This window comes from Choloepus didactylus, chromosome 19 (assembly GCF_015220235.1).
Source record: "Choloepus didactylus isolate mChoDid1 chromosome 19, mChoDid1.pri, whole genome shotgun sequence".
NCBI classification, from domain to species: domain Eukaryota; kingdom Metazoa; phylum Chordata; class Mammalia; order Pilosa; family Megalonychidae; genus Choloepus; species Choloepus didactylus.
This window is the reverse complement of record NC_051325.1, coordinates 37,719,457-37,745,993: the sequence shown is the minus strand read 5'-3', so window position 1 is coordinate 37,745,993 and position 26,537 is coordinate 37,719,457. Positions and strand designations below refer to the sequence as shown.

The window sequence follows — 26,537 nt, the reverse complement described above, 5'->3', positions numbered from 1 at the left end:
AAACAATCAGAGATCTTAGAGCAGTCTACATGTATTTAGATTTTAGCCCAAGCCCTCTCCTTGAACTCCCTCCTCCCGAAAGCTCCGCCCCAACCCCAGTAGGACGCCCTTGCCCAGGCCTAGGAAGCCACACCTACCCTAGAAGCACCCCCAGTCCCCAGGGAGCCCCGCCCGCCTCTCCCCGCCGGCGGCCAGCAGGCGGGGCGCACTCAGCAGTTGGGGTTGAGCACGCGGCAGGAGCAGACGCTGCGGAAGAAGCGGCACTGGCAGGAGGCGCAGGGGTCGCAGCAGGTGGGCGCCGGCGGCCTGCAGCTGTAGCGGGTGGCCACGCAGGGGGCTGGCGGCGGGGATCGGGGCCGCGCTGCCTTCTTCACCGAAGCCTTTTTCTGCGGGGGAAACGCCGGGGCTGCCCGAGCCGGCCACTCGCCTTCCACCCGTCCCCACCTCTGCCTGGGAGCTCCTCGGTCTACGGAGAACCCGGGCCGGACACTCCCACCTAGCTGCCAGCGCCCTCTCGACTCATGCCCTCAGGGCACCCAGCAGGTTACTGTCCGCTCCCCCAATCATGTCCCCGCTGCTTCCATCCCCATCAAAACTTAGGCTCCTGCCTCGCCCTCTTCTCCCCTTAGGGGGCCCCATTCAATTTTACAGCCGTTAACTACTCTACCGCAATTCCTGTCGACTTTGCCTTCAAAGTAGATCCGGAGACCAACTCACTTCTACCCCGCCACTACCCTGGGGCAGATCACCATCTCCCGTCTACCGCATTGGCCCCGGTACAGTTAGTTCTTCCTCTAAAGCATCAACGGGACCTCTTCGAAGACCTGTGATTGCACCCACCTCTGCTCAAAGGCCCCCAAACCCCGTGGTTTCTTTTCGCCCTCCGAATAAAACATGAACTTTACTTTGGCCCCCTGTCTTTACCACACTGCCCCATTGGCTTTTCTGTGCACTGAACCCAGCAAATGAGTTCCTGCCGCAGGACCTCTGAGCCTGCTACTCCTTCTGGGGACATTCTTTGCGCTGACCGAAACAGGTAGTCCCTAGCCATATGTGACTACTGAGTACTTAAAATGTGTAGTGCAACCGAGAAACTGAATTTTCAAATTTTATTTTAGTTTTAATTTTAATTTAAAAACTTAAACCTCAAGCTGTGTAAAATATTTATTTTTCTGTTAAACACAACTTTATTGTTTTGGTAGGACTGTATTATACTTTGTTGAAAATTTAGTGTCAGAATTGATGTGCTGTAAGTGTAAAATACCTGCCAGAATTCAAAGACTTAGTAATGAAAATGTACAATATCTCAGTACATTTTGTATATTGATTTATGTTGAAATGAGAATGATTTCCATGTAATGAGTTAAATAAAATATATTATTAAAATTAATTGCACCTGTTTCTTTTTACTTTTCAAAATGTGGCTACTACAAAATTTTTAAATTACACTTGCTGTTCACATTGTATTTTTATTGGACATTGCTGCTCTGGATTCTTCTGAGTTTTCCAGTCCTCTGTGCTGCTTCCTTGGAGAGGCCTTCCCCTGACCACTCTTCCCTTTGCTCACTCTCTCCTCACCATGCTTTAATTCTGTCTGAATTTATCTGACATATTTATTGGTTTACTTGTTCACCTGTTTTCCCCACAAGGACGTAAATTCCACAAGAAGAGGGATATATCCCTCTTGTTCACTGCTATATTCCCAGAGCCCAGCATGTAAATATGTACCTGCCAATTATATATTCTTATTTGTCAATCATCAGATCTGCTTGTTTACTGTACAGCTAGAGCAGCAGGCCCAGAGAGGAGCAGGGACTTTCTCACCATCTCACAGTGCCAGATCCTACCTCCTAATACCTAGTCTAGTGCTTCCTGCTCTCGTTACAGCTGATCTGGTAAACTGAGGCACACTAATGAATAATGTGTACGTTTCAACAATGCCTTAATCCAGTATTTCCCAAATTGTGGGAACATGTGCCATGGCAGTATGATTTTAGGTAGTGCATGAATACTGAATGACCCTGAACCACATAGTGAGAGAGCATTCATTTTTCAATCTTTCAATTTGAAAGGCTCAGTTTGGTGCGAGTATGTTGCTAATGCCTCTCCAACACTTGCTAATCTGCCTTTTAACACAGAACAGACTTCAGATTTAGAGCCTTTAGCAGGCAACACCATCCAACTAGAATTCACTAACAGTGTTTTAATTTTATTTAGTTTTCATTTTAGTTAGTTTTATGGTTACCTTCTATTCATGGCAAGTGATACTGGTTTTCTATTTATCATAGTGATATAATCTTTAAAGTTTTAATTTTAAATAAAAATATTCAATAAATAGGTGAAACTCAGGTACGGCAAAAGTTGTGAAAGTGGTTTTGAAATGACTGAGGTTCGGGAAACATTGCGTTAATCCAAAAGAACGAATAATGGTGAAATTTCAGGCAGGGAGTTAGTATAGGAAGATTTTTTTTTTAGCAGCTTAAGCTATTTTGTTCAGTAAGACTCAGCCTCTCGGCTTCTGTGGAGGTCTGGCTGAGGACTCTAGAACAGGAAGCCTGCTTTTTTTTGTTAACATAGGCCCAGAAAATCTTTCGTTTAGTTACCAGTGAAAGCTTGGGAGTCCTCCCCTTTTAAGTCCTGTCTCACTCCCACAATGAAAACTCCTAGGCCTACCTTGGAAGATCTCTTCTTTTCAGCTTCTTTTCTGCTGATCTGTTTGGATTTCTTGTTCAGCGCTTCAAAAAGAGACAGAAGGAGCAAAGCCAGATGTTTCTAGGGGTCCTTAGCTGTGGCACAGTCAGGGGCAGAGAAGGGGTTCTGGGGAGTCTGAGATGGGAGGGATGGGGGCAGTGCAGTTGGCTGGACGTATCGCATCTTGGGACTCAGGACAGCAGGTTCTTGGCAGCCTGGCTGCTGACCTGGAGCCAGAGGTCTGAGAGCAAGTGGCCCCTGAGACAAGGCAAATGAGAAGTCCAAGGAGGCCCTGGGATCTTCCTGTGGCATCTAGGAGGGGCCTGTTCCTTTGAGCTAGTTGGCCCTGGTCATTGAAAGTCAACCTAGAAGCCCATTCTTCAGACTCCATCTGGCATGGGAAAGAGCATTATGATACCCTGAAAATGGATTTGGTGTTTAGTGCATCAGTGGAACCAAGTTTCCTGTACTCCTACTTTCCCTTTCAAGTGCTTTGGAGGCAGGCAGACCTGATTTGAATCTGACGTATAACAGCCTTGGGTTGTTGGCCTTAACCTCGAGATTCAATTTTCTCATCTGCAACCTCCACAGGAGTGTGTTTACAAGGTGAAAAGTCTGGCACATCAAAGGTGGTCAATGAAGGTTGATATCCCCCTCTTCCTGCCCTAGCTTCGCTGATATGTGTAAGAAAGGGATAAGTTTAGTTTTCACATAGAGACAGCATGGAATAAGGGAAATGGAGGCAAAACCAGTTTAAACAAGCCCCGTGATAAAGAGAAGAATCTGCCAGCCCCTTATATGGAAAAGTAACCATGGTTACTGGAATGTAAAGAAATATGAAGTAAAATCAGAGGCAGGAACTCACAGCAAAAAGAAAAACTTTTTTTAAACTAAATGAACTCTCTGGGATTGGCTGTACAAACTAAAATCTCAAAAGATGAATTAGTTAGTGTTCTCGGATAGGCTGTAACCTCTGTAGTACCCAGTCAATGGGGAAACAGGGGAGGGACTTGCGAATTAGGAGTAGGAAATTTAAAGATCGCCATTCTCTTCCTCTGGCGCGCCAGTCTTCCATGTGTTTGGCTGGACACCCTATCTTGCAAGATTGTAAATAAATTCTTTTCTCCTCCAGAACCGAGAGAGCGTTTATTCCCTTACAGGTACCGCTTTATTTCCGACAACTTGGGGGCTCGTCCGGGATCCGAAGCTTCGGAGGGGGACCCCCGAGGTGGACAAAGGGAAGGCGCGCCCCGCTGATTGAGCGGTCTCGGACTCCACCATTGGGGGCCCATCTCCGGCAGCTAAAGGGCTCGAGACCAGATGCTTGGATCTGCCGGTTGTGGATGAGAAAAGGGGGAAATGAAAAGGCCTGCCTCTGGTTAACCAGGCAACTCCGTGCACGGACCAAGGTAAGGAAAGAAATATTATATTACCTTGGTGGTTAAAGCATTCTGAGAGTCTGGGGCTGATCCTGAGGGAAAGATGCCCAAACAAGACTCAGAATGGGGACATTCTGATGAGCCTAGAGCTGATCCTAAGGGAAAGATGCTCAGGCAAGACTCAGAATGGGGAATAGAGGCAGTCAGCCGGCCGGGAATAAAGGGAAGGGGGTACCTTTAGGGTCCCCGGGGAACATTCCTCTAAATAATTCATTGGGAAACATGTTAAAACATTGAGCTAAAAGTAATTGGACCAAGGGAAAGGGTAAAAGAAAATGATCAAATATTATTGTTATGTTTAGACAAAAAAAAAAAAAAAAAATGGCATTTTGCTGCCAAATATATTCTGGCCAAAATATAAGGCAGATAAGAGTTGGCTTTGTGCTGACCTCGTGTGTCATGTTAATAAAAATAAACCTTTTTCCAAGGCAGAATTGAACTGTGCCATGTGCTGGCTGCAGGGAAAAAAAAGAAACTAAAACCTGGGATAAGCATTCCCCCACCTTATGGTTTCCCCTCCCCCACTGGGGCGGGAACCATTAAAGCCTGAGGTTTTGGTGGAAGCAGTCTATGCCCCCAGGCAATTGGAGAGCCAGTTAATGCTGACTGCTCCAGTAATTACAACCCACCAAAAGTTAAGGAAAAAAAAAAAAAAAATGGAGAGATTTCCAAAAGTTTCCGTTTCTAAAGGCTCTTAAAGAAAGGAAGGTAAGAATCATTAATAAAAAGCCTAGCAAGGCTAGCTGAATAACAATTAACTTGATTCTTAAACTCTGGTTTATGTAAATATCCCTTTCTTGGGAGAAGAAAGGGAAATGGGAAAGAGGGCGGCTATGAGAGAAAGAGAGAGACTGCATCCACCTAAAATAAAATTGGCTGTACCCATATCCCCAAAGAACGATGAAAGTTGAGGTCTGAAGTCAAGTGGTCTCAGGCTGGGAGAGTGGAGTGGCCCACATGCATGAAAAGGGTGAGTTTGCCCTGGGGGTTGAGGGTGGGCCTTCCGCCTCAATGCTCTAGAAAAGTTTTGCCGCCTCAGGACCCAGAGGGTGGAGCACATTCCCAGGGGAATGGGAAAAGCCTGGCCGCCACCCCACTGTTCAGAGAAGGTAGAGCCTTTACCCCGAAGAGGCAGAGTCTGGGTGGCACCCCGATGTTTAAGAAGGGTGGGGCCAAAAAGGTAATCTCCCCCATCACCCCAGACTTTGAAAAGAAAAGGGCTGCCACAAAAGCCTCTAAAAAGGGTTGGACTCCCACTCCCTCAAGCCCCAAGAATACAATGTCATTCTGTTAATAACTCAGACTTTAAAAGGTCAGCTATATAAAGGAATTTTAGCCTAATATTCAGAGAAGATCCAAAAATCGATGAATGGCTGAATAAGCCATTGGAGGAAATATTCAGAGAGTCAACAAGCGAGGGAGGAAACAGACAAAAGAGAGATAGAGAAGTAATTGGAGCAGTTTAAAAAAAAAAAAGGAGGAAAGGAATTTGTAGCATGGGGTTTGTGTGATTCTCTATTCATATGCTTATGTGGGGCTAAACAGGTATTAATAAATACATTTACATATTTTAGTGTGCTGTGTAATTAAGTCTAAGGCATGTGGAAGCTACATTTAAAGTCCCTTAATGTGTGTATCAGGGTATACAGGAAGTTATATGCACATTTTTTAGGACTGTATTTGGATGCATTCTGAGAGTTAAAACTTCATGAATCTAATGGGAGTTTAAGTTGTATGTTTACACAGGAATGTGGGATAGTTGTATTTGTATGTAATAAAAGCATGTAATATAATTACGTAGGAGTCTTTCAAACTGTGAAAGTTTGTCAGTGTGTAATTTAAAACTTGGCAAAAATTTCCTGTGTACTCATCTATAGTAAACTGAAGCTATTTCTTTGTGTCTTTATAGCGTATACTAGTTTGTGTGTACTCTAAAGCTGGGCAATTGTGTGCAGTTTCACAATAGTGTGAAAAATGAAAAAAAAAAGTGAGAAAAACTGTAAAAGTTTTCTATGTATGTGTAACAGTAGTGTATTGACTATACATGCTTGTAAATGGGAATGTTTGTCTGTTTCGTATGTTTATGAGTGTGTATATAAGTTATATGTGTCTGTGTTCCAGATATATGAGACTGTGTATTCTTGTAAAAAGCAGAATAATTTTTCTGATATATTTTGGGCAAAAGCAAAAGGTCCATACTCAAAGTGCAAGTAAATGTTCCTATAAAAGGGTTTAAGGTTCACTAAAGCTGAATTAAACAAACTTAGAACAGTAAATGGTTCATATCTCTTCCCAGGTCTCCATTTGGTGATGCCAGGTTGCTATCTTAAAATTGAGTCTAATAGGAATAAAGACACCACATATATTGTCAAATACTACACACCAAGGCTTGTCCTCCTCTCCCTGGAGAGTGGGTTTTTACTCATCTAACAGTAAAACTTGTGTGTATGTTCAGGGTATGCATATATGTGAATCACGCATATTCAAGCATCACTAAACTAGGTGTACTAAAAACTGAATTTTAAGTTGGCATTTAAGAGTGGTAAGCCTTTTTATGTTCATTAATCTTAGGTTATTGTAAATTATTGTTGTCCTTTAGTCTAATTGTTCCAGCCCGAAATGTTGGTAAGTTCTTGCTGCTCTTCGTGCACATAACTTCAGGAGTATCTGTACCTAAAGCAGGTATTAGTAGTTTTACACTAGGGGAGTCATTAGAGGGGTGCAAGCCATGTGTAATTTAGTACTTAGGCAATTACAAGGTGTAGGCCTTTGGTTTTTGGTTTGCCTTTCCCCAGGAGGACTGGAGAGCTCCCCTCCCTAGACACAAAGGATCTTTTTCTTAAGAATTATATACTGGCCTTGTCTTCTACTTTATCATCTCTCAGGCACCGTGGACTATTGGCTCAGACCCCGCCTTTTGAATTTGCTGCCCATCGACATCAGCCTGGCAGCTGGATTCTGATCCAGTCGTGGAAAGAATCCAAACTTCAACCGATCTGGGAAGGACCCTATCAGGTCTTGCTGACAACTGAGACGGCAGTCCGAACGGCAGTCCGAATGGCAGAAAGAGGCTGGACTCATTACACATGAGTGAAGGGACCGGTGCCTGAACCAAACGATAAGTATCCAGCAACTCAACCTAAATCCTGGAAAGTGACTCCCACCTCAGATCCCCTAAGGATCACTCTAAATAGGCAGCCGTTGAAAGAACATACTAGGAGGGAGAAAAGGCTGAATTAAACCCTGTGTTTGCATTGTGCTCTGTGTATAGCTTAATAATGAAATTGCTTGTACTGATCATAATGTTCTATATTCAAGGAGTAACAGGTTCTGCTAAGCTGGTTACAAGTGTAGTCAAAGGCTTAAAGTCTCAAACTGTACAATTTGATGGTTGTCAAGTAATGAGCTGTAAAAATCTAAAACATCAGCAACAACTGAGGGAGGAATATAAGCATTTATGTAAGCAGACTGTTCAAATAGAAAGCAAGATTGTTGGGGGGCGAACATTTGAGAGTATAACTTATGAGACACCTAACCCCTGTTTTTCTTGAAACACTGCTTGGTGGACCACACAGTATGAGGGATGGGTCTTACCCAGGTTGGAGGAAAAACCATTAAGGGAAACTTGGCTGGAATTTAACTCTCCAGTTCAAATTGACCCCAAGGTCATTAGAATACTTAAGGCCAAAGACTTAAAGCAAACCATAGAAATAGAGACAGGTTATGGAAATACAAATGCCTGGGTAAAATGGGTCAAATATACCATCCAGAGTCTAAACAGAAGTGACTGTTATGCTTGTGCAACCAAACAACCCACTGTTCAGATTATGCCCTTCCCCTTGGGGATGAAAAAGCATGAAAGGGAGTTTAAATGTATAACACTCCTCTTTCAAAATGCTACTCCTGGTGAAAGTTGTAGTACATTGTCCTCCCTTTTCCTTCCAGTCCAGAAGGGAAGTGTCAAAGCCATACCAGCATCTCACCTTGGTCCCGGAAACCACTCTGCCTGTCTCTCCAGATGGGAAGAAGGGCTCCAGGATCCTGGTACCATGGCTTTGTGTACACAGGTGTGGAATGTGAGCAAGGATAGTACTGGCAACTTCTCCAGCCTAACTATACCCCGAGCAGACCTCTGGTGGTACTGTGGGAAGGGCATCCTCTGGCCAACACTACCTGAAAGGTGGGGAGGAACCTGTGCTCTGGTTCAGTTGGCTGTCTCATTTACCCTGGCATTTGAAAGTAATAAGAAAGTACCAACCCAAGGCAAAGAAAAAAAAAAAAATGTACAAAATGTACCCGGTTCCTTCAATAAAAAAATTGTTTGTAGATAGTATAGGGGTCCCCCGGAAAGTTCCTAATAAGTTTAAAGCTAAAAATCAAGTAGCTGCAGAATTTGAATCGTCCTTATTCTGGTGGGTCGCCGTCAATGAAAATGTAGATCATCAGCTAAAATTTATCAACTATACCAGGAATGCCATTAAAGAAATAGCAAAACAGTTAAATGCCACTAGCTGAATGGCATGGGAAAACAGAATGGCCCTAGACATGATGCTAGCTGAAAAAGGAGGCGTCTGTGCTATAGTTAGGGGAAATTGTTGCACATTCATCCCCAATAATACTGCACCTAATAAAACTATCACCAAAGCCCTACAAGGCTTAACAGCCTTATTTCAGAAACTAGCAAAAAAATTCTAGCATTAACAACCCATTTACAAAATGGTTGGAAAATTAGTTCGAGATTTTAATTTTCCTTATCATTCCAGCCAAAATGTTTATAACAGCTGAGTGCTACATCATCCCATCAAAACCCATCAAAACCACTCAAATCAAAAATAAGAAAAATCCCTATAATGAGAAATGTGAAAAAGCCCTTAACAAATTTGAGAATCTAAAATGTTTTCACATAGAGACAGCATGGAATAAGGGAAATGGAGGCAAAACCAGTTTAAACAAGCCCCGTGATAAAGAGAAGAATCTGCCAGCCCCTTATATGGAAAAGTAACCATGGTTACTGGAATGTAAAGAAATATGAAGTAAAATCAGAGGCAGGAACTCACAGCAAAAAGAAAAACTTTTTTTAAACTAAATGAACTCTCCGGGATTGGCTGTACAAACTAAAATCTCAAAAGATGAATTAGTTAGTGTTCTCGGATAGGCTGTAACCTCTGTAGTACCCAGTCAATGGGGAAACAGGGGAGGGACTTGCGAATTAGGAGTAGGAAATTTAAAGATCGCCATTCTCTTCCTCTGGCGCGCCAGTCTTCCATGTGTTTGGCTGGACGCCCTATCTTGCAAGATTGTAAATAAATTCTTTTCTCCTCCAGAACCGAGAGAGCGTTTATTCCCTTACAGGTACTGCTTTATTTCCGACAATATGTCTACAATATCTTCATTTCCTAGTGAGAGGCAAGGCAGTAAGGAATATTAGTTTTGAGCTTAGGTTCTATAGTTAAACACCTGGATTTGAATTCCAGCTCCACCACTTAAGAACTGTGATTTTATGTTAGTCACTTAACTTTCCTAAGCCTCAATTTCCTCAACTGTGAAATATGAATTACAAACAGTAGTCACCTCACAGGATTGTTTGAAGATTAAATGAAGAATAAATGAGATAAATAGGCATAGTGTCTAGTACACAGTATGTATGTTATTACTACTATTACCAAGTGAAGTCAAACCAGAAGGTCTCCTATGTCAGGCTCCAGTGCCACTAATAATTTCAACCCTGAGCAGTTATTCTCAACCCTGGCATGACAGGGCTGGTTCATTCCAGATTTGGTTATATTCTGCAGTATTTCCTAAAGTCTATTACTGTTTGATAGGGGTTCTGTGATTCAATAAGTTTCAGAAACGGTAAGTTAAACCAAGTTCATGAAGTGTCTTGACTTTGGGCTTTCTCTAACATTCTAATCTGCTTATAGATTGGTGGCTGTAGTATGCAGGGCTTCCCAAAACCAAATGAATCAAGGAATATGTGATTCTCTTAGGATTATTTCATGGAATGAGCAAGAGGAAGCTGACCCCATGGCAGTGGGTCCTGGTATCAGACTAGGGAGCAGGCTTGACATCCTGTAGTCCCCTTTTGTGGGCCAAAGCCCAGAAGCTGGGCCCCACATTGGGCTACTTACCCACAATAGAGACAGAAGGGAAATCCAACAGGTTCATGGAGGAATTGCTCCTCAGTCTTCTATCATCTTTGGGCTTCTCCTCGGGTGCCAGGTGGCTATAGGAAGCAAGGAAGCACTGGCAGACCAACAGGGTGGCCAGGAGCAGGCAGGTGACATCCATTCTGGGAGGCCTGCGTGAAACAGGGAAGGTAGTCAGGTGGGTGGGCTGAGGGTGGTGGCCAGAAGAGGTGCTCTCCTGCTTTCTTTGTGTTTCTTTGAGCTAGAGCTCTGACCCCATTCAAAAAGTGCCCAGTGGAATTAGAGGACTAGCAAAGCTTAGGACAGGGAAGGGGGATTAATGAAGGAAGAAGAGAGAAAAGGAGAGATGGGAAGAGGAAAAGAAAAAGACAAAGAAGGGAGGAAGACTGAAGAAAAGAGAAAAGGAATGCACTACACTGGTCTCTGCTATCAAGAAGATGGATAGCAATTTTGGCTTTTTTAAAGTCAATGGCCCAGGAGACCCGGGCAGAAATGGTGAGAGGCCCCTAATAGTGGCTTCAGAGGGACCTCAGAGTGGAAGAGGTTACTAAGGTGCAGAGAATAAGGCTAATAAGTTAATAAGACTCAGTGAGAAAGATGAGAGATGGTAGGATCCTTCAGACAGTCCCAGTAAGTCATCTCATACACTATATTCCCATGCCCAGAGAGAATAAAGAGAATGAATGGCAGGTATGGTTTGTGTCAGGAGGAGAGACAGACCTGGGAACATAGGCTAGCTGGATTTATTGATAGATTGGCTTTTGATGGAAGCAGATAGATTCCAAAGTGGATTTCTTCCCCTGAATGCCTGGGGTTGCCTCAATCATGGTTTAGAGCTGCAGCCACATCTTCACCTTCTCTGAGTACAGGATACCTACCCCTACCCACCATGTCCATGTTCTCTCTAGTCTGGAAAAAGACTGAGGCTGCTTTTCCAAGGTTCCCAACAACTAGGATGCCCTGCCTCCACCCTAGCCATAAGGCACTGCAGGAGAAAAGAGGGAAAAAACAGTCTGCTTCCATGGGTCCTGACCATCCCTGCACTCCTCTTGCAGCAGTTTGGCTAATGTCTAGCCTGCTCCTTCCAGCCCTCAGTTTGGTTGGGAACAAAATTTTCTGCATGTCAGCTGCATTCCAGGAGGAGGGAACTCAAACAGCTAGTCTCCACCCTCCTAAGTTTCCTCAAGTGGAAGGAGACAGTCCCTTTCTTTTGACATTCGTCCTCTGTTCCTCTCCACCTCTTTGGATCCCCTATATATGGTTGCAGTGGGTTGGGGAGAAGCTCTGATTAAAGCAAGTCACAAGAGTCGTGTCATTGATTGGGAGACAGTATGTGTACTTATTATATTTCTCTGGGTTTTCCTTATCATAAACAGCATAATTTTGGCCAAAAGTCATGCTAGAAATTCCTACAAAGAGGTGAAAAGGTGGGTGGAAAATCAGAGTTAGAAAAGGAGTAAATGGAGTTCTGGGAAGATTAACTGAGACACAGAGGTAGACCTCATGGGGGTAGACAGAGGACAAAGGGATTGTATCAACAGTCTAATCCAATATCACATATCCAAAGGATAGTGGGACAGCTTGCAACCTATCAGGCAGGTGACAATATCCATGGGACTGAACACCCATGGGGTGGCCATGTTCATCACTTGCTCCGAACACCTAACAATGAAGGAAGAGGATCACTTCACCATCAGAGCAGTCAGAAGGTGAAATATAAATATTAGCCCTGTCACAGCAAGTAGGGAAGGAGATCTCACAAGGTAACATCCATAGGCTAGCTCAGGATGCACAGAGAATCCCAGGATTTAATTAAAAATACATAAATAAAGTTATTAGTTGCACAAACAGCTTTTATAGGAGAAACATAAAATAAAATTTCTTGAACCTAAATGACTTGGTGGAACTATAAAATTGGACTGAATCTGGGAAGGATGGAGGCTCAGTGGAATTAATCTTATTTAGCTTTGGGGAGAGAGTTGGGAACCAGTATTCTTTACTCCAATTCTGGGGAGATAGATGATAGATACATAGATACAGATTTCTAAAATGTAACACAGGTTCATAATATCTAGCTGTATTATGACCCTTGGGGTCAGAAACTTTTTAGAACTCAAGATTTTGTAGATTTTAGAAAAACAACGTGGTCTTTACACCATATTAAACTACATATGAGGGGTCTGGGAGTGCCCCATAATAAAAATATTGACACTTCTACAGCAAAAAAAAAGTGTGAATAGTCATAATAAGCAGGATAAATAAAGACTATGAATTGATTCAGATAAATTCAGAACATGTGTTTCTGCCAAATGAATTACAAATGAAAAAAAATCTTTCATTTTTCAGAGTTTTGGGATTTTGTAATTTCAGGTAAAGGATTATGAACTTGTGCAAACTTTCATTGCTGTTATTACTCAACAAGGGACACACTCACTGCTATTAATACAGGATAAAAATGATGACAGCAATGACTACACGTGCAGTGTGATTCTCAAGACTAATTTGTCCTTCCACCTGTTGTGGTGAAGACTGTCCTTTGATCTGTGACATCAATGATAACAATTCCTCCTCTTAAACTCATCATCTGCTTTAAGTTATTGCTTAACACTTATGATGAGTTTCTTTTCAGCATGGTGGATATAAAGAATCCAGAAAGAGGTGTCAGATCACTTCTATGCATCTGTCATTTAAGTGACTATGTGACCCTTTCCCCTCATTTGTAAAATGAGGGAAAAGGACTACATGACTACAGTACAGAATATGAGGCATAGAGCAGAAACTCGATAAGGATTTGTTTAATGAATGAAAGACTCTAAGGATTCTTCTGTTCTAAAATTCTATGAATCCTTAATTTCTGATTATGAACAATATCCTCCTGAGCATTGTTCCATTGGGGCAGAAATAAGGAAAGATTTTATAATGGCTGCTTATTGTTTGTCCCTAAGAATTGGGGATTTACATATGCAGGACTGTGATTAAATTAAATCTCACTAAGCTCTGGAAAAAAGGGCATGAAAAGTCACGGTTAAATGCAATTGGTTTATATGCCCCAGCAATCTTGCTGATGCGTGTGTGTGTGTGTGTAGCCCTGGTTCTGTGGGAAGCAGTGTGTGAAACAGTGGCCAGAATCAGGGGTACAAACGCCAAGTTCCTGATCTTCTCCTAAGGGATGATTCCATTAGGCATTTCATTACCTTCCTCCAGATAGAATGGGGATAACAATTTCTTCCTCCTTCCCATCTCCCAGGATGCAAAGTTACAGGAAGGCTACCTAATTTGTGCAGTCCATATGTGACAGAAAGTTAGGATTTAAGAAATGATTATGATTACTGAATCATTACATAGATATTTATTTCTACTTTCTAGTGTATTTGAATAGCCAGAGGGAAATACCTGAAATTGCTGAACTGTAATCCAGCTACCTTGATCTTTGATAATGATTGTATAACTATATAGCTTTTATCTTGTGATTGTAAAAACCTTGTGACTGACACTCACTTCTACCCCTTTATCCTGTTTTTTAACTTTCGAGTCTTATGATCACTTAAGACAGCCCCTAATGCTTATTAATGAAAGACCTTGAGTCAGCCCAGAATTAATGCACCCCAATTCTAAAACTATCTTGCTAGATGAAGCTGGATCTAACCAAAACTGGCCTGCCCAACATGCACAGTAGTTTAAACTTTAACCTATAAGTGACCTATACCTCATTATAATACTAAAAAAATCACACCCATCATCATATTAAGGCCACCATTTTCTTACATATGTTCTATGACTAAGCATGTAATCAATCTGTACATGCTCAGTAATTAGATCATCTCTAACTCGTCATCTAGAGCCATTGTGCTCATTATCCCAAAACCTGCCCATCTTTTTTTTTAATTCAGTTTTATTGAGATATATTCACATACCATACAATCATCCATGGTGTACAATCAACTGTTCACGGTACCATCTTACAGTTGTGTATTCATCACCCAATCTATTTTTGAACATTTTCCTTACACCAGAAAGAATCAGAATCAGAATAAAAAATAAAAATAAAAAAAAGAAACCCAAATCATTCCCCCCATCCCACCCCACTTTTCATTTAGGTTTTGTCCCCATTTTTCTCCTCATCCATGTATACACTGGATGAAGGGAGTGTGATCCACAAGGCTTTCACAATCATACTGTCACCCCTTGTAAGCTACATTGTTACACAATCATCTTCAAGAGTCAAGGCTACTGGGTTGGAGTTTGGTAGTTTCAGGTATTTAGTTCTAGCTATTCCAATACATTAAAACTAAAAAGTGCAATCTACATAGTGCGTAAGAATGTCCACCAGAGTGACTTCTCGACTCCATTTGAAATCTCTCAGCCACTGAAGCTTTATTTCGTTTCATTTTGCATCCCCCCTTTTGGTCAAGAAGATGTTCTCAATCCCAAGATGCTGGGTCTAGATTCATCCCGGGAGTCATAACCTGCTTTGCCAGGGAGATTTACACCCCTGGGAGTCAGGTCCCATGGAGTGGGGAGGCTTGCCTATCTTTTGATACTATAAAACTATCAGAATTACTGCAGTTTGGAGAGACAGATTTTTAGGACAATAGGCCATCTGATCTCCTGCTTTGTGCCTAGTAATAAACTCTGTCTCTCTTTGAAACAGTAGCATCTCAGGAATTGGTTGTTTGAGCACATTGGGCAGAGAACTTCCCACTTTTGATTGCTATCACATGCAAAATAAAAATGTGGGGCTTACTGTACAAAAATCACTATCATTTCAGGGGAGCATTAAACCAAGAATGTGACCCTCTAAGCATAGGGCCCTGTGCAACTACACAGGTCAAATGCTCATGAAGCCAGCCCTGGTTACAGGATTGAGGAAGATGATACTGATGAAGTGGCATGGTGGCTCTGGAGAAGTTTGTGGATTGAGAGAAATATTAAATTGCACTCAGCAGAGTTTCAGCTGTAAGTTATATAATAGTGACACTGCTTCTGGACATCACATGTAGTTCTCTAGTGCTCCAGGTGACAGACACCTCAATGGAGCAGTGCCCAAAGAATGGACCAGCATCTGAGACTGGGTGCTAGATCGAGCACTGCCAATAACCCACTGTACAAATACCAACAAGTTACTTTCTCTCTATGGGCATGTATTTCTGTATAAGAAAGGATTTGGTTTAGATTTTTAAGTTCATTTCTACTTAGGCCTTCATGGGATCCCAAATGAGCAGCATCTTTTTCAGAGAGGCTGCAACACAGTCTACTGATAGTTCATTTTGATGGCAACTATTTGCCCTCTGAGAGTATATCTGATTTCTGGAAATAGAAGAGGTAATTGTAGCCAAGTCTGGTAAGGATAGCAATGTTTTTGGTAAAAAATGAGACGTGACTTAAATCATAGGATTTTATAATTTAAAAATATTTTAAATTTTTAGCTGACATAACCAGAACTGAGACAGCCAGTTGAGTATTCTTCCTCATAGTTGTAACCTTGAGAGGCCATAAATTTATTCTAATGCTACAAGTTGCTTAAAATATCTTTAGAGCTCTAGAAGTGCCTTTGGAGACAATTTAAAAGTCATTCAAGGAAAAGAGCCATCTTACTTAATAATCACAACTTTTATATTGGGGTGAGACCTGTTTCATTTGAGGACCACCTATGTACCCGAAAAATCATTCAAGAACCATACTGAAATAAATATCAATTTAAATTAGTCTTTTATAGGAGGAAAAAAAACCTAGTTAGGAGAGCAGCATATAAAATGTTAGGCTCACTAGACTTTAGAGTTAAAGAAAGGAGAATAAAACAGGCAGGAAAGGAAAGGGGAAAGAAGAAAGACAAATAAGGAGGAGAATAATAAGAAATAGAAGATTTATGGGGATTGGAGCTGGGGAACTTCATCTTTTTCTGTAATCTTTTTTTAACAAAAAATACTTGAAGCAAATATGGATGATAATAAATATGGACTATCTGCATGGAGGGCACATGAAATATTCTGTATTTAAAAATATTCTCACATTGTACAACAAAGTGAAGATAATGTAAGAAACTGACCATTTGTCTTGGGATAGAATATAGATTAAGTTAAGAACCCACTACTCAATAAATCAAGCCCTTGAGGCTTTTTTCTTGTGAAATTTAGGGGTGTAAATAGGAGGCTGAGCCCTTCTATAATTATGCCTAAGAGGCACCTCCAGAGAACCTCTTTTGTGGCTCAGATGTGGCCTTTCTCTCTCTAAGCCCAACTTGGCAAATAAATTCATTAACACCCCCCACACACACCCTCACACAAGGGACATGACTACCAAGGGAATGAATCGCTCTGGCGACGTGGGACATGACTCCCAGCAGTGAACCTGGCCCTGGCAGTGAGGGATTGAAAATGCCTCCTTGACCAAAAGGGGGAAAAAAAGAAAGGTAACCAGCTGAAATCACAGTGGCTAAGAGATCCCAAATAGAGTTGAGAGGCTATCCTGGAGGTTTCTCTTATGCAAGCTTCAGCTTGACATCCCAAATGGCCACAGTATGCCATACCCTTACTTACCAAAAGTAGTTCTCAAATACCTAGTTCCCTACCTGAGATTCTATAAAAGATTCACTCACTAAGTTTATCTTTCAGAAACTTAAATCCACCAGAGTGTTCCTATGCCAGACAAGTCCTGATACCCAGAGGCAATAGCCTCTTTAAGATCAGCGAGCAGATGCAACCCCCTTCCCCATACTTTCAACACCCCCTTTAATATGAACAATTTAGGGTGGTCACTGCCTAGACACCCCTAAAGATGGAGAAAGAGATTAAGTGAGAGGAGGGGGTAGCAGCAAACAAGAAAAGATTTAACACATGTCTATGAATACTGAAACATTATATAATTATATATATATTTTTTGGATGCTGGGGTGTTGGAATGGCTAGAAGGAGGTAAATGGCATGGTTGAACCAAAGCCTATAGCATTCTTTGGGATTTATTCTATAGCTGCTTGTTGAATTGTGCCTTGAAGGTCTTCACCTTTCTGTATATATCTTGCATTACATAATAGGGAAGGGACTGAGACTGTGGAACTGTAACCCATAACAATTTTTGAAACTACCTATATAACTGCTTGTTGAGCTATATATTGAGAGTTGACACGTTTCTGTATGTATGTTATTTTTGTATGTATTTTTTTAAGATTTATTCACACACCATACAATCATCCAAAGTATACAATCAATTGTTCACATTACCATCATATAGTTCTTCCTTCATCACACCAATCTATTTTTTTATCTTCATTTTATTGAGATATATTCACATACCACGCAGTCATACAAAACAAATAGTACATTTGATTGTTCACAGTACCATTACATAGTTGTACATTCATCACCTAAATCAATCCTTGACACCTTCATTACCACACACACAAAAATAACAAGAATAATAATTAAAGCGAAAAAGAGCAATTGAAGTAAAAAAGAACACTGGGTACCTTTGTCTGTTTGTTGTTTGTTTCCTTCCCCTATTTTTCTACTCATCCATCCATAAACGAGACAAAGTGGAGTGTGGTCCTTATGACTTTCCCAGTCCCATTGTCACCCCTCATAAGCTACATTCTTATTCAATTGTCTTCGAGATTCATGGATTCTGGGTTGTAGTTTGATAGTTTCAGGTATCCACCGCCAGCTACCCCAATTCTTTAGAACCTAAAAAGGGTTGTCTAAATTGTGCGTAAGAGTGCCCACCAGAGTGACCTCTCGGCTCCTTTTGGAATCTCTCTGCTACTGAAGCTTATTTCATTTCCTTTCACATCCCCCTTTTGGTCAAGAAGATGTTCTCCGTCCCAGGATGCCAGGTCTACATTCCTCCCCGGGAGTCATATTCCACGTTGCCAGGGAGATTCACTCCCCTGGGTGTCTGATTCCACGTAGCGGGGAGGGCAGTGATTTCACCTTTCAAGTTGGCTTAGCTAGAGAGAGAGGGCCACATCTGAGCAACAAAGAGGCATTCGGGAGGAGGCTCTTAGGCACAATTATAGGGAGGCCTAGCCTCTCCTTTACAGCAACTGTCTTCCCAAGGGTAAAACTTATGGTAGAGGGCTCAACCCATCAAACCACCAGTCCCATATGTCTGTGGTCATGTTAGCAACCATGGAGGTGGGGTAGGCGAATACCCCTGCATTCTCCACCGGCTCCTCAAGGGGGCTCTACATATTTTTATCCTTATTGTTTCTTTTTTTTAATCAACTGTATGGAAAAAAAAATTAAAAAAAAAAGCAAAACATACAATAAAAGAACATTTCAAAGAGACCATAACAAGGGAGTAAGAAAAAGACAACTAACCTAAGATAACTGCTTTACTTCCAACCTGTTCCTACTTTACCCCAAGAAAGTTACCTAATATAGCAACATTTCTGTGAACTTGTTCCTACTATATCCATCAGAAATTAACAGACATAGTCATTCCTGGGCATCCCCAGAATGTTAAATAGCTTATCTGTTCTTCTTGGATTATTGTTCCCCCTTCCTTAATTGCTCTCTATTGCTAGTTCCCCTACATTCTACATTATAAACCATTTGTTTTACATTTTTCAATGTTCACATTAATGGTAGCATATAATATTTCTCTTTTTGTGCCTGGCTTATTTCGCTCAGCATTATGTCTTCAAGGTTCATCCATGTTGTCATATGTTTCATGAAATCGTACCTTCTTACTGCCGTGTAGTATTCCATCGTGTGTATATACCACATTTTATTTATCCACTCATCTGTTGAAGGACATTTGGGTTGTTTCCGTCTCTTGGCAATTGTGAATAATGCTGCTATGAACATTGGCGTACAGATATCTGTTCATGTCACTGCTCTCCGATCTTCCGGGTATATACTGAGAAGTGCAATCACTGGATCGAAGGGTAACTCTATATCTAGTTTTCTAAGGAACTGCCACACTGACTTCCAGAGTGGCTGAACCATTATACAGTCCCAACAACAATGAATAAGAGTTCCAATTTCTCCACATCCCCTCCAGCATTTGTAGTTTCCTGTTTGTTTAATGGCAGCCATTCTAACCGGTGATAGATAGTATCTCATTGTGGTCTTAATTTGCATCTCTCTAATAGCTAGTGAAGCTGAACATTTTTTTCATGTGTTTCTTGGCCATTTGTGTTTCCTCTTCAGAGAACTGTCTTTTCATATCTTTTGCCCATTTTATAATTGGGCTGTCTGTACTATTGTCATTGAGTTGTAGGATTTCTTTATGTATGCAAGATATCAGTCTTTTGTCAGATACATGGTTTCCAAAAATCTTTTCCCATTGAGTTGGCTGCCTCTTTACCTTTTTGAGAAATTCCATTGAGGTGCAGAAACTTCTAAGCTTGAGGAGTTCCCATTTATCTATTTTTTCTTTTGTTGCTTGTGCTTTGGGTGTAAAGGCTAGGAAGTGGCCGCCTAATACAAGGTCTTGAAGATGTTTTCCTACGTTATCTTCTAGGAGTTTTATGGTACTTTCTTTTATATTCAGATCTTTCATCCATTTTGAGTTAATTTTTGTGTAGGGTGTGAGGTAGGGGTCCTCTTTCATTCTTTTGGATATGGATATCCAACTCTCCCAGCCCCATTTGTTGAAAAGACCATTATGACTCAGTTCAGTGACTCTGGGGGCTTTATCAAAGATCAGTCGGCCATAGATCTGAGAGTCTATCTCCGAATTCTCAATTCAATTCCATTGATCTATATGTCTATCTTTGTGCCAGTACCATGCTGTTTTGACAACTGTGGCTTTATAATAAGTTTCAAAGTCAGGGAGTGTAAGTCCTCCCAATTCGTTTTTCTTTTTTAGAGTGTCTTTAGCAATTTGAGGCATCTTCCCTTTCCAAATAAATTTGATAACTAGCTTTTCCAAGTCTGCAAAGTAGGTTGTTAGAATTTTGATTGGGATTGCATTGAATCTGTAGATGAGTTTGGGTAGAATTGACATCTTAATAACATTTAGCCTTCCCATCCATGAACATGGAATATTTTTCCATCTTTTAAGGTCCTCTTCTATTTCTTTTAGTAGAGTTATGTAGTTTTCTTTGTATAGGTCTTTTACATCTTTGGTTAAGTTTATTCCTAGATACTTCATTTTTTTAGTTGCTATTGAAAACAGTATCTTTTTCTTGAGTGTCTCTTCAGTTTGTTCATTCCAAGCATATAGAAACATTACTGACTTACGTGCATTAATCTTGTATCCCGCTACTTTGCTCAATTTGTTGATTAGCTCTAGTAGCTGTATCGTCGATTTCTCAGGGTTTTCCAGATATAAGATCATATCATCTGCAAACAATGACAGTTTTACTTCTACTTTTCCAATTTAGATGCCTTTTATTTCTTTGTCTTGCCGGATTGCCCCAGCTAGCACTTTCAGCACAATGTTGAGTAACAGTGGTGACAGCAGGCATCCTTGTCTTGTTCCTGATCTTAGAGGGAAGGCTTTCAGTCTCTCACCATGGAGTACTATGCTGGCTGTGGGGTTTTCATATATGCTCTTTATCATATTGAGGAAGTTTCCTTCAATTCCTACCTTTTGAAGTGTTTTAATCAAAAACGGATGTTGGATTTTGTCAAATGCTTTTTCAGCATCTATTGAGATGATCATTTGGTTTTTCCCTTTCGAATTGTTAATGTGTTGTAATACATTTATTGATTTTCTTATGCTGAACCATTCTTGCATGCCTGGAATTGAACCCCACTTGGTCATGGTGTATGATTTTTTTAATGTGTCTTTGGATTCGATTTGCAAGTATTTTATTGAGGATTTTTGCATCTATATTCATTAGGGAGTTTGGCCGGTAGTTTTCCTTTTTTGTAGCATCTTTGCCTGGTTTTGGTATTAGATTGATGTTAGCTTCATAAAATGAGTTAGGTAGTGTTCCATTTTCTTCAATGTTTTGAAAGAGTTTGAGTAAGATTGGTGTCAGTTCTTTCTGGAAAGTTTGGTAGAATTCCCCTGTGAAGCCATCTGGCCCTGGGCATTTATTTGCGGGAAGATTTTTGATGACTGATTGGATCTCTTTGCTTGGGATGGGTTGGTTGAGGTCTTCTATTTCTTCTCTGGTCAGTCTAGATTGTTCATATGTTTCCAGGAAATTGTCCATTTCCTCTACATTATCCAGTTTGTTGCCATACAGTTGTTCATAGTATCCTCTTATAATTTTTTAAATTTCTTCAGCATCTGCAGTTATGTCACCTTTTTCATTCATTATTTTGTTTACATGGGTCTTCTCTCTTTTTGACTTTGTCAGAATAGCTAGGGGCTTGTCAATCTTGTTGATCTTCTCAAAGAACCAACTTTTGGTGATATTTATCCTCTCTATTGTTTTTTTGTTCTCTATGTCATTTATTTCTGCTTTAATCCTTGTTATTTCTTTTCTTCTACTTGGTTTAGGATTGGTTTGCTGTTCATTTTCTAGCTTCTTCAGTTGATCCATTAGTTCTTTAATTTTGGCTCTTTCTTCCTTTTTAATATATGCATTTAGTGCTATAAATTTCCCCCTCAGTACTGCTTTTGCTGCATCCCATAGGTTTTCGTATGTTGTGTTCTCATTTTCATTCGTCTCTATATATTTAGCAATTTCTCTTGCTATTTCTTCTTTAACCCACTGATTGTTTAGGAGTGTGTTGTTTAACCTCCAGGTATTTGTGAATTTTCTAAGTCTCTGATGGTTATTGACTTCTAATTGTATTCCATTGTGGTCAGAGAATGTGCTTTGAATAATTTCAATCTTTTTAAATTTATTGAGGCTTGTTTTATGTCCCAGCATATGATCTATTCTGGAGAAAGTTCCGTGAGCACTAGAAAAGTATGTGTATCCTGGTGATTTGGGATGTAATGTCCTGTATATGTCTGTTAAACCTACTTCATTTATCAGATTGTTTAGGTTTTCAATTTCCTGACTGGTCTTCTGTCTGGTTGATCTATCTATAGGATAGAGTGATGTGTTGAAGTCTCCCACAATTATTGTGGAAACATCAATTGCTTCCTTTAGTTTTGCCAGTGTTTCTCTCATGTATTTTGTGGCATCTTGATTGGGTGTATAGACATTTATCATTGTTATTTCTTCTTGCTGAATTGCCCCTTTTATTAGTACGTAGTGGCCTTCTTTGTCTCTCAAAACATCCCTGCATTTAAAGTGTATTTTATCTGGGATTAATATTGCTACACCTGCTTTCTTTCGGCTGTAGCTTGCATGAAATATTTTTTTCCATCCTTTCACTTTCAATTTCTTCGTGTCCCTGTGTCTAAGATGAGTCTCTTGTATGCCACATATTGATGGTTCATTTTTTTTTTAATCCATTCTGCGAATCTATATCTTTTAATTGGGGAGTTTAATCCATTTACATTCAACGTTATAACCGTGAAGGCATTTCTTGAATCAGCCATCTTCCTTTGGTTTATGTTTGTCATACATATTTTTCCCTTCTCTCTATTAATATCCTTTGTTGTACCCATACCGAATCTCTTTAGTACTGAACTTTTCTCCAAGTCTCTCTGTCCCTTCTTTGTTTCTCTGTCTGTAGGGCCCTCTTTAGTATCTCCAGTAGGGCAGGTCTCTTGTTAGCAAATTCTCTCAGCATTTGTTTGTCTGTGAGAAATTTAAGCTCTCCCTCAAATTTGAAGGAGAGCTTTGCTGGATAAAGTATCATTGGTTGGAAATTTTTATCAGTCAGAATTTTAAATATATCGTGTCACTGCCTTCTCGCCTCCATGGTGGCTGCTGAGTAGTCACTACTTAGTCTTATGCTGTTTCGTTTGTATGTGGTGAATTGCTTTTCTCTTGCTGCTTTCAGAACTTGCTCCTTCTCTTCCGTGTTTGACAGTGTGATCAGAATATGTCTTGGAGTGGGTTTATTTGGATTTATTCTATTTGGAGTTCGCTGAGCATTTATGATTTGTGTATTTATGTTGTTTAGAAGATTTGGGAAGTTTTCCCCAACAATTTCTTTGAATACTCTTCTTAGACCTTTATCCTTTTCTTCCCCTTCTGGAACACCAATGAGTCTTATATTAGGACGTTTTATATTATCTGTCATATCCCTGAGGTCCGTTTCGATTTTTTCAATTTTTTTCCCCATTCTTTCTTTTATGCTTTCATTTTCCATTCTGTCATCTTCCAGATCACTGATTCCTTGTTCAACTTCCTCTAGTCTTGTAGTCTTAGTGTCTAGAATCTTTTTAATTTGGTCAACACTTTCTTTAATTTCCATAAGATCGTCTATTTTTTTATTTAGTCTTGCAATGTCTTCTTTATGCTCTTCTAGGGTCTTCTTGATATCCTTTGTATCCCGTACTATGGTCTCATTGTTCATCTTTAGTTCTTTGAGTAGCTGCTCTAGGTGCTGTGTCTCTTCTGATCTTTTGATTTGGGTGGTTGGGCTTGGGTTATCCATATCGTCTGGTTTTTTCATATGCTTTATAATTTTCTGTTGTTTTTGGCCTCTTGGCATTTGTTTAACTTGTTAGGGTTCTTTTAGGATTTGTAGACCAATTGAAGTCCTTATCTCTAATTTGTCAGATCTACAGCTTCATGGAGTGCACTTTCTCTAACTAACCAGCAGGTGGCGTCCATGAACCACCTGTTCTCCACAAGCCAGTTCTCCCCTTCTTTTCCTTTGTGGCAAGTGGGGGAGTGAGTCTTGTGGGGTCCAATTGGTGTACCAAGCTTGCATGTGTAGTTGGTGTTGCCCACCCTGTATATGGGGCGTGTGTCTGGGCGGTCAGGGAGGGGGGGTGGCCCTAACAATCAAATCTCCCTGGTGATCCTGGAGTTTTAAAGCTGCTGCAATAGTCTAATCCTTCAGTTCAGTCCTGCCACAATTTGTCTCTGCCACTGACCCACAAGTCCTTGGTATTGGCGTATGGCTCCTGAGACTTGCGAGTGGGTCCCTCTTCCAAGCTGTGCACCCCCTGGTCCTCTGTTGAGGGATGACTGTGCTATGTCACAGGTGAGTGCTGTCCCCCCAGGGCGGTTCTGGGCTCCTGGGCTGTGTAGGGAGGCTCCCAGTCTGATGAAATGATGGCTGAATGGGTTTTTGTTAATTCACACTGCTCCACCTTCCCAACTCTGGGACAATCAACTGAGGTTGCAAGGAAGGCTAATGTCCACGCCCAGTTTTGTGGTGTGTGCCTGTTACTTGAAGCACTTTCGTCACACTGGGTTGTCTGGGGCAGCTCTGGGCTATGGGGCTGGCGATGGGCAGGAATGTTTCCTGTCCACCAGGATGATGGCTGTGAGCGGACAGCTCCCTTTTCTTGGGAAGTTGTGGTGTTTAGTGTTTTTTCTCAGCCACTGGATTATTGCCTTTTGTCTCGGAGCTCTCTTAGTTGTGCTCTTGTCTTGACATGCCCAAATTGCAAGTCTTTGAAGGTTTCTGTATTGGGCTTCTTAGAGTAATTGTTTTAGAAAAAGAAAAAAGGATTAAACAAAACAAAACGAAAAAAAGGGCCTTCATCACAGACCTAATGGGTTATTCAAATGCTAAGAGACAAAGCAATTAGGGCCATTAAGGAAAGGTCCACAGGGCAGAGAGATCAGCTTTTCTTCGGGATTTGCATACAAGCCTCAGGGCCTGAGCTCTGACCTTCCCCTTTCTATGTTCACCAGAACTCCAAAAATCCTCCACTTTTAATTTTGGAGTTTTTTGTGCTGTTTTTTCTATGCCTGTCTCCTCTCTGCTGGGCTGGCTGCTCTCAGATTCTCTGGTGTCTGCTCTCAGTCTATCTATGGTTGGAGTTTGGATCAGTAGAATGAGTTTCCGATAAGAGCTGCCACTGCAGTTCTCCCTTCTCCTTCCCGGAGCTGACAGCCCCTCCTCCCAGGGGACTGAGCCTGGCAGGGAGGGGTGCAGGTACCCTGGCCACAAGAACTTACAGATTTCGCTGATCTCAGCAGTTCCACGTTTTCGTGAGTGTTGTATGAAGTATGCCCAAAGTCAGATTGCTGTGTGGTGTCCAGTCCACGCAGTTCCTGGCTTTCTACCTACTTTCCTGGAGGAGTAACTAAAACATACAGCTCACCAGTCCGCTATCTTGCCCCACCCTTGTATGTTATTTTTTACCATAACGGAAATAGCTGAAGTTGTGCAACTGTGACCGATGACATTCTTTGAAATTTGCTCTCTAACAACTTGTGGACTCGTGCTTTGAAAGTTATCACTGTTATGTGTTTATGTTGAAGTTCACAATAAAAAAAAATCCTCACAATTTAAAAAAGGAAAAAAACACAAAATAAAAAGAAGAGGTAAATTGTACTCTGTTCTGGCTTTGTGTTTGTGGTAGATTATGGCCCTTTGAAATGTTGATCAGGGGTTCAGACTTCTTAAGTCTTTTCAAGAGTGAGGCAATTATTTATAGCCAAGCCAAGGCTGAGGTTCTTTTCTCTCTGAATAGGATGACTCTTTTTAACCAAAATAAAATCATGGCTCACCCCACCCTCAAGAACAGGATTTTGACTTGGTGTTGCTCATACCTAAGTGGGCACCAGCTTGCCCAGGTGGTGAGAGGTGTGAGGGAAGGAAAACACAGCCCCATGAGCATCAGTCAGAATTGGTGAAACACGAGCTTCTGCTCTGACTTTCAGCACACCTCTCCATAATCACGGTACAAGATAAGGTCCGAGTTGTGCAGTTCTGGACTTGAAGTTTCCAGTTTGCAAATAAGTTTCTTTTCACCTTGTTGAATGCCATTGCCGTTCTGCGTCTACTACTCCCCATCCTACCCTTCCCTCTTCAGGAGCCTGCTTCAGGTTGCTGTTCTCTAACCTACTGCTGAGTTCTTTTTGTCTTTGGAAGACAACAGGAGTATCTGCCTAAGGGCTGCAAGGGGCAGTTGCTTCCTGTGTTATCCCAAATCCCCCTACCTGCTGACCCAAGCCACAAAGGTTCAAAATAAGCAATGTCTCCAGTTAATGCTTTTCTTTAGACAAACTCTCTTTGCTGGCCCAAGTTCTATGGGAAGACAGCAAAGGTAATTTACAAAATGGGATTTAAGCCACAATCTGCATCAAAATATCTTTCCCTCACTATCCAGGTATGGTGATAAAGCAGTAATATCACCTACCTAATTCTGCCAGAATATTTTACAGGCCACTACGGTAATAGTACAAATGTTCTCAGTCGTGATGAGGTTGGTAGCAATTAGTCTTACTGGATATGATGGTTAGGTTCATGTGTCAACTTGGCCAGGTGATGGTACCCAGCTGTCTGGTCAAGCAAGCACTGGCCTGACCATTGCTGTGAGGACGTTTGTGCCTGGT

General features: G+C 41.2%; 1 protein-coding gene across 1 annotated transcript in view; it reads right to left on the bottom strand.

Annotated features, from left to right (window-relative positions):
- Positions 1-209: 209 nt before the first annotated feature.
- The window catches only part of LOC119515379 (agouti signaling protein), a 33,546-nt gene continuing 7,218 nt past the window's right edge, over positions 210-26,537 (bottom strand). Inside the window, exons 2-4 of the mRNA XM_037811268.1 lie at positions 10,259-10,428; positions 2,674-2,735; positions 210-386 (exon numbers count right to left, since the gene is read on the bottom strand). Coding sequence (XP_037667196.1) covers positions 210-386; positions 2,674-2,735; positions 10,259-10,418 — 399 coding nt within the window. The 5' untranslated portion in view covers positions 10,419-10,428. The remainder of the gene's footprint in view (positions 387-2,673; positions 2,736-10,258; positions 10,429-26,537) is intronic.